Source organism: Desmodus rotundus, chromosome 9, assembly GCF_022682495.2.
Source record: "Desmodus rotundus isolate HL8 chromosome 9, HLdesRot8A.1, whole genome shotgun sequence".
Taxonomy (NCBI): domain Eukaryota; kingdom Metazoa; phylum Chordata; class Mammalia; order Chiroptera; family Phyllostomidae; genus Desmodus; species Desmodus rotundus.
In genome coordinates, this window is record NC_071395.1 from 84,584,617 (window position 1) to 84,596,551 (window position 11,935).

The following is an 11,935-nucleotide window of genomic DNA, read 5'->3' on the forward strand; positions in this document are numbered from 1 at the left end:
GTCTCTGTGTGGGGGTGGGAGGAAAGGAGTGATTTCATCTGTTTAATGAAAAATGACCTGAACGTTTCTCTGATCCTGGAAACTCCCATCTAACTGGGGCCAAGGAAAACAGGATTAGGTCTTATTACTTCTACGATGGCTTTGCATCTTCTCAGAATGAGTTAAACTAGAGGGAACAGGAAAAGAATCGCATTCCATGGTCCCTGCAGATAAAACTCTGAATTATTTAATGGGTTAATAGGACAGACTTCCCTGGGGTCCCCTTCTGAAACTGCTTCACTTTGGCTTGCTCTGCCTTTTAAATGGACACCCCATTTTAGGGTACATGTTCATAATAACAGAAAATTCGCTCTATTGAATTCAGACCAGCAAGTCACCCCCTCTGGCATTCCGCCTTCTGACAAGCTACTGATTTCAGGTCTCATGTTCCCTTCTGACTTCCACAAGGGAACAGCTTTTGCCCTAAACCACAACAAACAATGGCCCGAGCGGGGCAACTACTGACATGTAATTCTCCTTGTGCCCTTAATGGGGTGGCACTTGACAAGTTTCCTGTGTGGGTTTTTGAGGACACTGTCTTCCCAGGGCCGACTTCAGGATTTCTCGAAGTGCACGGCAAAACCCAAACCCTCACAGTGATCAGCACAGGGAACGATCTGTTTTGTGCACAAATTCTTCCAATCATCCTTTTAACAAGAGAAAGGGGTGAATAAATCCATAGGGCAGTTTTGTTTTTAATGCAATGTATATTTATTGTAAACAATAATATACAAAAAAAAGAAAAAAAAAAAGGAAAGTTAAGTTTCACAGAGAGAACAAAAAGGTTTGGGGTGGGGCGACAAGGAAACAAACAAAACACAAACACAAACGAAACCTTACCTAAAGACAAAATATGATTTAAATGCCAGGTTTTCTTTAAGTTACAGAAATATTTTTTAAAAAGATCTGCTTTTATACAGAAATGGAAAGATGCCATATTATAAGAGTGCTTTAAGATTTTATTCTACTGACTTCTAAAACTGTTAATATATCTTTTTTTAAATAAAAAAAAAGTTTGCTGTCTTTTTTAAAAAGCAATCCTCAAACTCTCCAGCCACAGAATTAAGAATTAGTCTGTCAGTGGGCCGACCCCTCCCCCCTTCCTCCCTCTGTCCAAGAGAACATGCAGGGGAATTATCACTGTCCCACGCTAGCACTGTCTAGGGGCACAACACACACACACAACTTAGGCAGCCCGAAGATCTGTGGCAGAAAACACTGCAAATGACTCAGTGATACGCTACATTTGAAACCTCTCAATTGTACAAAAAGAGAAACAAGTTTCCAGTTTGTTTTCAACAACAACAACGAAGAAAAAAAAAAAAAAGGACGGACAAAAAAGGCATTTATACAAATCTAGGACGAGGAATCCAAAGAAACTTGCTTTTAATAATAAAAAAAAGGATTAAAGAGATAAATAAAAAAAAAACTGGTTACAGTTAAGAACATAATTTAACAACAGATGACCATACCCTTTGAGGAAGGCTCCAACAACCTATTTTAAAGAAGGTACATTTTAAAAATAAAAAAAGGAAGTTGTTTTTTTAATTAAAACCTCTCCTTACAAAATAAATAATTTTAGCATGTGGAATGTCTTGAAGGTGACTGCTGGTGTTCAGAGAGGCACAGGTGACAGTGTGAGAGGACTCCGCGTCTGTGTTCCACATGGGGCCGGGCAGGCAACCAGGGAGCAGTGTGCTGGGGCACTTAACTGGCTGCTGAGACATCCCCCAATCAGATTTCCGTCTCCTTGCCTTTTGCTTCTTGCTTAAGATCTCAATGAATAAGCAAACGCAGGAGGAAATAAATGCACTAAAAGAGCACGCGAGTATTTTTCAGCAGCACGGTTTTAAGGCTCAAGGTGTTTTTCTCTTGTTTAAAAAATATATATGTGATAAAGCTTACCAAAATGCTTCTCTAGACTACCGTGTGTATGTCCATACTTGCAAAATAAGGCTTTTATTTTTCTAAGGCAGCTCCTCCTTGAATCAGAAAGCCTGAGGCATTAAGCAAAGCTAACCCCCCAAAACTCATCACATAACACAAATCTGTGTGGGGGGGGGATGGTGGTTATGTTAATACAACAACACACTTTTTTTTTTTTTTGTAAGAGAAAGCAAATCTGTACAAAAATACTCTGGTTGCAAGAAAAGCTAGGGCACGCTGTTCAACTAAGTAGTTTAGCTGTTGGAAAAATAAGAGCATTTAATTTTTATCTAAAAATATGTATAAATCCCCTCAAAATGGTAATGAATCATACACAGTACATACTAAAAATATTTAAAATAGAGAATATTCCTCACAGAGGACTTTTTTCTTTAATTACTGCTAACAAATAATTACAAAGTCCAAACAGGCAGAGAGATTGGGCAAATTGGTCACACGATTCCCCGTCGTCCTCCGTGCTTGCTTCGAAGAAGGTTTGCAAAGCCCAGTCTCCTGTCGAGATTCCGCTGGTCCATCTAACCAAGAGTGGCCAGGCCACGGCCTCGCAACACGGTGGGCACGCGTTGGGACAGCTAATGTTTCTGTCTTGGAATCTGGGTGCGAGTTGCCTTTAGCTTAAATGTCTTTACGGAAGAAGGAAAAAAAAATGTCCAATGGAAATTCTGGCCGGTTCTTTCTTTCTTCGGTTATTTTTAAGATCATCATGCTTTGTCTAAGATCTCCTCAAGGTCTGGTGAGCTGTGTGTAGACGGGCTGTTCCCAATGCTGGGGGCTGTGGGTTTGCGGGATGGAAGGGACCCCCGAGGTGTCGGCGATGGGGGTGTACATGGGCCGCTGCGCCGGGTTCATGTAGGTGAAGGTGGAGTAGAGGCCCGAGCCCTGGCCGGCCGCGTGGCTGTAGTAGGAGCCGGAGTTCTGGTGGTCTGTGTAGTCGTACTGCGAGCGGGTGATGGGCGGGTAGGAGGGGCTGTAGTGCGGGAGGTTGAAGGGGCTGTACGCGATCTGCTGCGCCGGCGAGTGCTGCTGCTGCTCGCTGTAGTGGCTGGGGCTCAGCTGCTCCGTCTTGATGTGCGTTCGCTGGGACTGGCCCGGCTCGCTGCTCAGCGTGGTCAGCGTGTGCGCGGGCTGCTGCTGGGGCGCCGGCTGCTGCTGCTGCGGCGCCGCCTGCTGCTGCTGAGGGGGCGCCTGCGGGGCCGGCGGGGCCTGCGGGGGCTGCTGCGGAGGCGGCGGCGCCTGCTGCTTGGACATCCACACGTGACCCGCGCTTGCTGGGGTCGCCGCGGTGCTGCTGATCCCGTAGCTGCCGGTGTATGTGACCTGGCCGTGAGTGGCCGGCACCCCCGGGTGGCCATTGGGTGGCAGGTACTGGTCAAATTCGTTGACGTCGAAGGTCTCGATGTTGGAGATGACGTCGCTGCTCAGCTCACCGATGTCCACGTCGCGGAAATCGATGGGGGGCTGTCTGCCCCCCTCTGGCAGGGGGCGCCCCTCTCGTTTCAGGTCAGCCTTGCCGGGCTGCACGTCGGTTTTGGGGGTGGTGGGTGGCGTTGGTGGGCCCTGGGATTGCCCTGCAAGCAATAAACGAGAAAGCAGCACAGGAAAATCAACAAGGGCTGTGCAAAGGCCCTAGTCTTAGGAACCCTCTGGGACCCCTCCCTCCCCGTTAAAGGGTCACAGGGCCCCGCATGCGCACCGGAGGCACGCTGTACTGGAGATGAGACCCTGAATGATTAACTCGCCAGGACACACTGGGCAGTCTCCTGTTATCAGGGGAGGGTCTGAGGACCCTTGACCAAACTGCTACTTGTAGAAGAGTCTTGTGTGTGCTTTTGGGGTGGGGGAGCAAAGACTTCCTGTAAAGCTGTAAAGGCATTTCACCTCGCAACAGAATCAGTCTGCTAGGATGCAGAGAGCGTGTGCGTGTGCGTTTGCGTGCGTGCGTGCGTGTGTGTGTGTGTGTGTGTGTGTGTGTGTTGAGTGGCACCCGCAGGGAGGGGAGGAGGATTCGGCGTAGGGGTGGTGTTTCTCTCCCCGGAGAAAGCAAATGCCCCAAACAGAGCCTACTAGGTGGAGGCCTGGGGGTGTGCCAGGCGGGACCGTGGCTAGGTTAGGGGCTGTGGCGGGACTCACCCGAGTGCTCGCCAGGGGAGTGCACCTCGCTCATGCCCGAGGAGGAGTGTGGCGAGTCCGCCTGCAGCGCCTTGAAGATGGCGTTGGGGGAGATGTGCGTCTGCTCCGCGGCCTCCTCGGCCTCCGCCTGGCCGTTCTTCACCGACTTCCTCCGCCGGGGCTGGTACTTGTAATCCGGATGGTCTTTCTTGTGCTGGACACGCAGCCGCTCCGCCTCCTCCACGAAGGGCCGCTTCTCACTCTCGTTCAGCAGTCTGGAGGAGGGGGGCGGAGGGAGAGGGGCGCAGAGAAAAGGGGGAGGGGGTTGTGAAATCCGCGGAGCTGTCAGGGCGGCACACCACCCCAGTGCTCCCTCCTCCCTGCTCTCCAGCCACTGCCAGAGCTCGGAACCTTTCTTTTTTCAAGAAAAAAAGTAGAAGAAAAAAAAAGAAATCTCGGTTCTTTTAGTCAGACCTGAGCGGTCACTCTACGCCCCGCCCTCTCCACTTCTCTTCTATTTTGAAAACCCTGCAGATGAAAATAGCTCTCCTCTGTTCCTGCTCTAAATGCCTTTGCTACTGGAGTTATCCCACGGCCCCGTCTCCAACACCCTTTAAAAACGCTCCAAAAAACTACTCAATCTGCAGGGAACTCCTCCTGCCCACCCCCTAATACTGCGCCCGACTACTGCCAGTAGCCTCCCTCCTCCACCCCCTTCCCGCTGTGGGGCGCCTCTAGCCTCGGTTTCTCCCCCCACCCTACATCCCACCTCCATGGGTGTAGAGCTACACGAAAGAGCGCAGTTCGAAGGAGAGAGAAGCAAACTTCACTTCCCACCCCAAACCCCTATGTGGGATTGAACTTCCTAGAAACGGGAAATCAGGCCGGCAGCCCCCTCCCACCGTGGGTCCTACGAGTCCTCTCCCACCCTCTGGCTATCTCCCCCACCCCCCAACCCCTTCCCTAGAGCAATCCAAGAACTTTGTCAAACTCTTCGCCAAGTTACACTGCGTCCCCACCCCCCTCCGGCTCCACCCCGCCCGCTCTGGGACCCGCAACTCCCCCATGCTGGGAGGCGGGGCGCGGAGAGCCGGTCCCGGTCAGCGCCCCCCGCCGCCGCGGAGCCCACCCTGGCCCGAGGCCCTACCTCCAGAGCTTGCCGAGGGTCTTGCTGAGCTCGGCGTTGTGCAGGTGCGGGTACTGGTCCGCGAGCTTCCTGCGCGCCGCCTGCGCCCACACCATGAAGGCGTTCATGGGCCGTTTGACATGCGGCTTGTTCTTGCTCGAGCCATTGACGCGCACCGGCATGGGGACCAGCGTCCAGTCGTAGCCCTTGAGCACCTGGCTGACGGCCTCACGGATGCACACAGGGAACTTGTCCTCCTCGCTCTCCTTCTTCAGATCCGGCTCGCCCTTGGGGAATGTGTTCTCCTGGGGCCGCGTGTTCTCGGTGTCCGAGCCGGAGCCCGAAGGGCAGGGCGAGCCCGCCGAGTCCTCGGACATGGTGGGGCTGGGAGCGCCGGACAGGCCCTTCTCCTGCTCTTCGGTCATCTTCATGAAGGGGTCCAGGAGATTCATACGCGGGCCCGGGGCAGGGGGCGGGTGGCCGGGAAAGGCGAGAAGCCGCGGCGGCTCGGGGACTCGAGGCGCGGGCTCCTCTCCCCTGGGCTGCCCGGACGCGAAGCGATAGGCTCCGGCGGAGCCTGGCGCGTCACCCGGCTGCGGTGGCGAGTAGTTAGAAAGGCGCGGGGTGGCCAGCCCGCAGCTGCCCGCTTCACTTGGGGGAAGGCGGATTGGAGAGGAGTAGGGGAAGAAAGAGCTAAAGCGAGGGCGTTTGCACCCCTTCTCTTCTCCTCCTGCAAAGGAAAGTTCCTGGGGTGAAGCTGGCTAGTCTTGGCGCCACGGAAGTTCCCAGTCAATTTCAAGCTCCGCTCTCCGCTCTCCGACTTCCAGCCCAGCGGCTCTTTAATAAATACTCCCCCTCACCTTAGAGACGTCCAGCCAATCACAGGGCTGGCAGGCAGCTGATTGGATCCGATTGGGGGGGGAGGAGGATTGTGGCATTGGGCTGGGTGACGAGAGGGAGGGGAGGAGCAGGGCGGGGAGCGCTGCCGCTGTTGGGGCGGGGGGGGGGTGCCGCGGGGAAGGCGGGGGACCCGGGACGTCCAAGTGTGTAAGTTTGCCATACTCTCCTAATGTCAGAATTTTGGTGCCGTCTCCGCGCGAATCTTCGTGTTTGTGTGTGTGTTTGCGCGCGCGCGTGTGTCTAGACTCGGACCTCCCCCCCACCCCCACGCAGTTCTTTTCACCGCTTTCTCCGCGGTGCCGAGGACTTAGCTGGAGTTTACAGGACTGGAGAAGCAGCCTCTCCATAGTGTGCAGCCCAGTTTACACGCCTGGAGTCTGCCTCTGCCGAAAGTACTTAGAAATGGTCTTTTGAAGCAAATGTTTTGGCGACTCAAAGTCCGCTGTCCCTCTGTAATAATCCGTGTAAATAGATTAACATGCTCTGGTTCGCGGGGGCTGGTGCGGCTGGTCGGGATTCTCCTGCCTCTTGCAAAGGGAATCAATGAAAACCAAAGCTAGGTCCCCGCGAAGGCCGGCAGCGGCGGCCGCAGAGCCCCGCGCTCGCGGAGCCGTCCCGCGCCACTCCGACCTTGAACTCTGACAAGTCCTACTCCAGCCCGGCCCCCTAGTCCCCCACTCGGCCGACGCGCTTCAGTGACAGGGCAACTGCTCTGACGGTCTACACTTCACCTCCTGGCCGAGTCAAAACGTCAGCAGCGTTGCCCCTGGCAAGAGTGTGCACACTGCTCTGGCTTTTGAGAGATCGAACTTTGCGAAGGTGGCCGTCCTGGGCCGCGAGGCTGCGGCCGGTCACTCGGTTTGTAAAGGGCCGAACAAATGGGCATCACCGCAGACAAAACAGGCCGCTTTGGCGGAGTCGCGCCGCTCGCCTGCTTTCGCCCTCCTTTGCAAACACCTGGAGGGGCGAAGCGCCTGTCGTTCTCCCTGTAGTCAAGTCCTTTTGTGACTCGAAGACGGCGGGGAGTTCTGCGGGAGGGGGGTGGGGTGGGGGTGTCTGATGTATTTTAAGTGTGATTTGAGCACAATCTTTGTTTTTACACAAATACTTAGAGTCTGGTTAGGTATCTTTTCTGGGGGAGAAAACCCTTAGTCGCTTGTGGGTTACTTGTCTTCAGAATCACAAATAAACTCACAAGCATGGAAAATTCTTAATTTTCAGCTTCCCCTTTCCTGGCTCCCGCAAATAGTCGCCTCGATTCAAATTATTGCTATTGTGAATCGGCCCAAAGATTTGCTTATTTCTAATTTGCAAATTGCGGACACTATGACAAGATTTAAAGGACTATTTTCCTTGAAGAATTTTTTCAAATCTCATTTTCTTCTGAAAAACTCCATCTTTCTTATAGGAAACGGCACTCTTCAGAAAGTAGTAAGTTGCAACCCTGTTAAATTGTATTTAGTTTTTAATCAAATGTAACTCAGTGGATGTCTCTGGTACCCAAGAGTTTGTTTTTGCATTTAAGAGATCCCCATACAATAGTCTTGCATTCGTGGCCTCTTAATACGCTGGGAAAGTATAAGAACAACTTTGTCTTCTGGGGAGAGAAAAAGTCCCGCGTAGTGTGGACTGATTTCTCTGACCTTGGAGGGGCACATTTGTGAATATAACTGTGATTCGGGGACACCTGACCCAGGAGGAGACTCAGAGACTAGAACTTGGGGCAGGAGTCTTAACCAAGACGCCTGTATTTAGTTGCATTTTACTGTAATTCACATGTTTAATGGCATAAAAGGCAAAGAAGACCACTATAATGTGAAGATATTTGGAAATATTTCACTAAATATTTGTCAAGATAATTACGTACGTATATAAATAAACTTTAATACAATTACATAATAAGATATAAGTGATATATAGCGTTTAAGTCGTGGGTTACAGTACTGTATACATTTTTGTTCGTTTGATGCAAGCGTTTTGTATTCTTGTATCTTTTTGAAAAGAGGATAAACAATCGGTTGACTTAAACGGACTGCAATTTTTAGCTGCATCCAGAGGGGGCGCCAAAAGCCCAGAAACTGTCTCGCTCAGAAACTGCAGGAAAACTTTGGTGGTGGTGGTGGAACGTGGTGTGTGCCACTCAATCAGAACTGCTTTGCTGCTGAGATTTATCTCTGCAGAAATTCCACACGATATTCCCTCCCGTGCAGATCCACCTCTGGGAAGCCCAGTTGGGATGTTAGAAGGTGCGTATCCATAGACAAAAAGAGCGTTCTCGATGCCTGAAGTTTGTGTTCTGCAGAGAACGTGGAGACCAAGACCATGAGAAGGACCCCTCACCCCCACCCCATCTTCCAGGTGCCAAACGTGCCCTCTGCCAGGCGTGCCAGGACCAGGCCGAGTCTAACATGTGGGCATCATCGATTAGCCCGTGGGGTGGTCCTGTATTTCTGCAGGGGCCTGGGTGCCAACTCCTCCACCCCGACTCAGGGGCTCGGTTCGCTCCTGTGACTTTCCCTGGTCGCCCCTGGCCTCTCCTCCCTGCCTTTGGAAGCCACTGTCACAGGCTCCCACCTGAGGACCTGCGTCAAATAGAGCCAAGGCTAAAGGAACACTTTCTCAGAGTTGAGGTTACAGAGAGGGAAACTGAGGCCGTTGGCCCGGTGGTAGCCACAGCCTTCTGCCCAGAGCTGGGGTCCACAGTCTGGTGGGGCCAAGGGAGGGAAAGGACGCTGGTCAGAAAAGGGACTGGGAATCGGTGGCACTTCCCACGTTCGCGACGACGCGCATTTGGTCCCGGCACCTGAGCCAGCGCCGCGAGGTCTGCTGCCGGGACGGAGACGTGGAGGTGCGAGCGGATCCCAGGGGGCACCTCGCGAAGCCGAGGTCTGGGGTCCCCCACCGCCTTCTCTTTCCAGGGCAGGCGCCGGGCTCAATTTCCCCACCCGGGGACGCCAGTCTCTCTCCGCGTCTACGCGGGCGCCAAGGCAGGAACTCAGGGTTGTTGGCGAAGGGCGAGTTTCTCGGGCTCTGTGGGGCGGTGCAAACGCGGTACTAACTCGCAGTGCAAGGGTGGAGGTGGTGCGTCCCGGGACGGGGATGAGCGGTGTGGTGGATGGGGTTCCCCATACCTGAGGAATTAAGGAACACAACCTCCCTCCTCCAAATTCCTTAGCAGAAGTGGAGACCGGGTCTGAATCCGTTTTCAGCAGGGATGCACGTCCCAGGAGAATTTGGTTGGGGTGAGCAGCTGAATCTCCCTAAGATCTCAGCCCAGGGCAACCTGGTTTCTGTAGAGACTCTCAGAGCCGGGCATACCCCTTCTCCTGCTGAGTCTCCAGGGCCCGGCTCCCTGCAGGTAAAAGACCCCAGTCCGCGGCAGGACTCAGGTCCCCGCGCCCCGCGCTCCCAGACGCTCCTCGGTAATTGGTATTTTTCGCTGGGCGTGGAGCCTGGTGCGGCCGCTTTTCACGCCCAGCACCATCAGCTCTCTTTGGAAGGAGCGGCAGGTAAGCCGGCTCTAGGGCAGGCGCTGGGCTGGACAGCAACACCAAAAGGGAAAAAGGAAAGCTTCAGATAGCTTCGTAGGGGCGCAATAAATATCTGTGACCGGCTGAATAAATGTGACCTTTGGACATTTTGCCCCAGTGTGTGTGTCTGTCTCATCGCAGGCCCGCAGACCTCCCAGAAACACGTTCTATAAACACAGGTGACTGTGTAGTCCTACTGGAGTGTTTCTCCCCAAACGGGCGCCCTGTTTACGGAGACTATCGGTGGTCCTGTGTCACTCATGACTAATGATTGTAGAATCCTGGCGCTCCCAAAAACTGAAGGCCAAGAGGGGGCTTTCCAGTTTTCTTCCCTTTTCTGCTTCCAGAGAAAAAGAGGGATGAGGTAGACAGGAGCTGGCGCGTGAGGGAAGCGTGAACCGTCCATGTGCTCCCGGGTGACCGGCGGGGTCTTGGGGCAGCAGTGGCTGTAACCCCTCGAGGCTCCCGAGGGTTCGGACAGGAGCCAAAGCCAGAGACAGAACAGCTGGCTGGCTGTCGGAGGAGAAAAAAGACGTGTGGGAGTGGGAAGTTCCAGTCCCAAAGGGACTTTGTGCCTTTCTTCTGCTTCTCCTCCTCCTCTTCCTTCTCCTTCTCCTTCTTCTTCTTCCAATCCTAAATTTCTTTAACTTTAGTCACGGCACAAGGGAGCCGCGAGTCAATTGGAGGTCACCTCAAGCATCCCTAGAATGGCCTGCGGGAAATTTCCTAGGTCGGGTATTTTTTCCCCCCTTCCTCCCCATTTTCCTCTTTTAAAAATCTTCCAGGCATTTTCGGCTGAAGGTGCCTTCATCTTGCTTACAAACACAAGTAAAGCCAGTGCTCGGCGCAGCGGCGCCTCCTTTGCAGGGGGCTCCACGGGTGCAGGGGCCGCGCTTCGCCGGTGGACTTCCTCTGCAGATCCGGGATTCGCACCTGCACCTCCGCTCCGCCTCGAGTTACCTTTCCGTTTCGGGGTGTTCGGACCTGGGAGCGCGCCCACAGAAAGGAGCTGAGATGCCCAGGACACTTTTTAAGGGGGTCCCCGAGGGGACGGTGGGTTCTTGAGGGATGGCATCACCTCAGCCTGAAGGGACTTCAACCCGCTGCTCCCTCTAAGACGTGCTACTGGGCAGGCGATTATTTCGGATCTTTACTAATAGGGGGTCTCCATCAAACCACCGAAAGGGAGAAATGCTGTTAGTACACAATTTTGAAGGTAACTGAATTAGAGACCAAGTGTCTTGTGTCTTTCAGTTCTTTTCTATCTCAGCAGGACCCGGAACGGCCCCCCGGGCAGAGGTCGTCTCCCTGGTCCCGCGAACCTATAGATTTACGCGGCCAAACCCGGCGTCCTCCCTGCTGCGAGGTGGGCTCCGGTCGGCGGCGGGTGAGCCAGGCGCGGGGACCGAAGCCCGCAGCCCGGTCTCCCGTCCTCTGGTTGGAGCTCGGCAGCGCTCTCGGCCCCAGCGCGCTCGGTCCCGGCGCCCCAGGAGGGCCAAGGTCAGGAGGTCAGCCCCCAACTTTGGAGATCCCTCGAGAGTGACGTATTTAGGGTGGGGGCTCAGGTGTCCGAGGATTTCAGGAGCTCAAAGATCACAAAAACTGCAGGGGGTATGCGGCCCGAGAGCCTGGTGAAAGAGCCCCAGGGCTCTGCGAAGTCGGGGAGAAAACAACCCGGGACTCCGGACTCGCTGGGCTTCCTGCCTTGTGATTGTTTATTTCAAATTAATTTCTTGGTGCGAGTCGCTGTCTGCAAGCCTGAGGAAGAGACAGGCCGCACTAGTACCGATTCCATCCCGGGTTTGTTTAAACAGAGAAGCAAAGGTACTCTCCCAGCCTCCAGTAGACAGATGAGGGATTTTGAAAAAGCAGGGGTTTTGTTTGTTTGTTTGGGTTTTTTCTCCCTCCTCTTCTTCCTTTTCTCTATGACATCTTTCTTCCAAGGCCTCTTTTCACTGATGTAAAAAAAGATTAAGTGGATTCTTAAATGACGTCCCCCCTCCCTTTTTTGTGATGAGTGTGAAAGGTGGCTGGTATAGGAGAGAGGGACAGGTTTTGGTGTTTGTTTTGGTCTCCCTCCCTTTAAATCATTGACCCAGAAGCTCTCGCAGTGTCCTTGTCACCCTTCAGGACCAAATGCATTGGCCTCCACTGAGAAAGGGCGGATTGTTCTGTTTCACACTGAGTCTTAGGCGTGGACCCCACTTCTCCTCCAGTTTCCAGGTTGGTGGAAACAGTGAGGGAAGGCCCACAGCCTGGACCAGGCAGGGACCGACTGCAGAAA

At 53.5% G+C, this 11,935-nt stretch overlaps 1 protein-coding gene across 1 annotated transcript; it reads right to left on the reverse strand.

Annotated features, from left to right (window-relative positions):
* Window positions 1-726: 726 nt before the first annotated feature.
* SOX9 (SRY-box transcription factor 9) lies at window positions 727-6,033 on the reverse strand. Its single transcript, XM_024573278.3, has 3 exons — window positions 5,243-6,033; window positions 4,117-4,370; window positions 727-3,554 (listed from the first exon to the last, which is right to left on the reverse strand). The coding sequence occupies exons 1-3, from the start codon at window positions 5,671-5,673 to the stop codon at window positions 2,710-2,712; spliced, it is 1,530 nt and encodes a 509-aa protein (XP_024429046.1). The 5' UTR covers window positions 5,674-6,033; the 3' UTR covers window positions 727-2,709.
* Window positions 6,034-11,935: the final 5,902 nt, after the last annotated feature.

Excerpts from the sequence above, each read along its gene's own strand:
- SOX9 (XM_024573278.3), bottom strand. The coding sequence starts at position 5,673 with ATGAATCTCCTGGACCCCTTCATGAAGATGACCGAAGAGCAGGAGAAG. Across the intron at positions 4,371-5,242 it reads ACCCTCGGCAAGCTCTGGAG|ACTGCTGAACGAGAGTGAGA; the intron begins GTAGGGCCTCGG and ends CCCCTCCTCCAG. Across the intron at positions 3,555-4,116 it reads CTCCCCTGGCGAGCACTCGG|GGCAATCCCAGGGCCCACCA; the intron begins GTGAGTCCCGCC and ends TATTGCTTGCAG.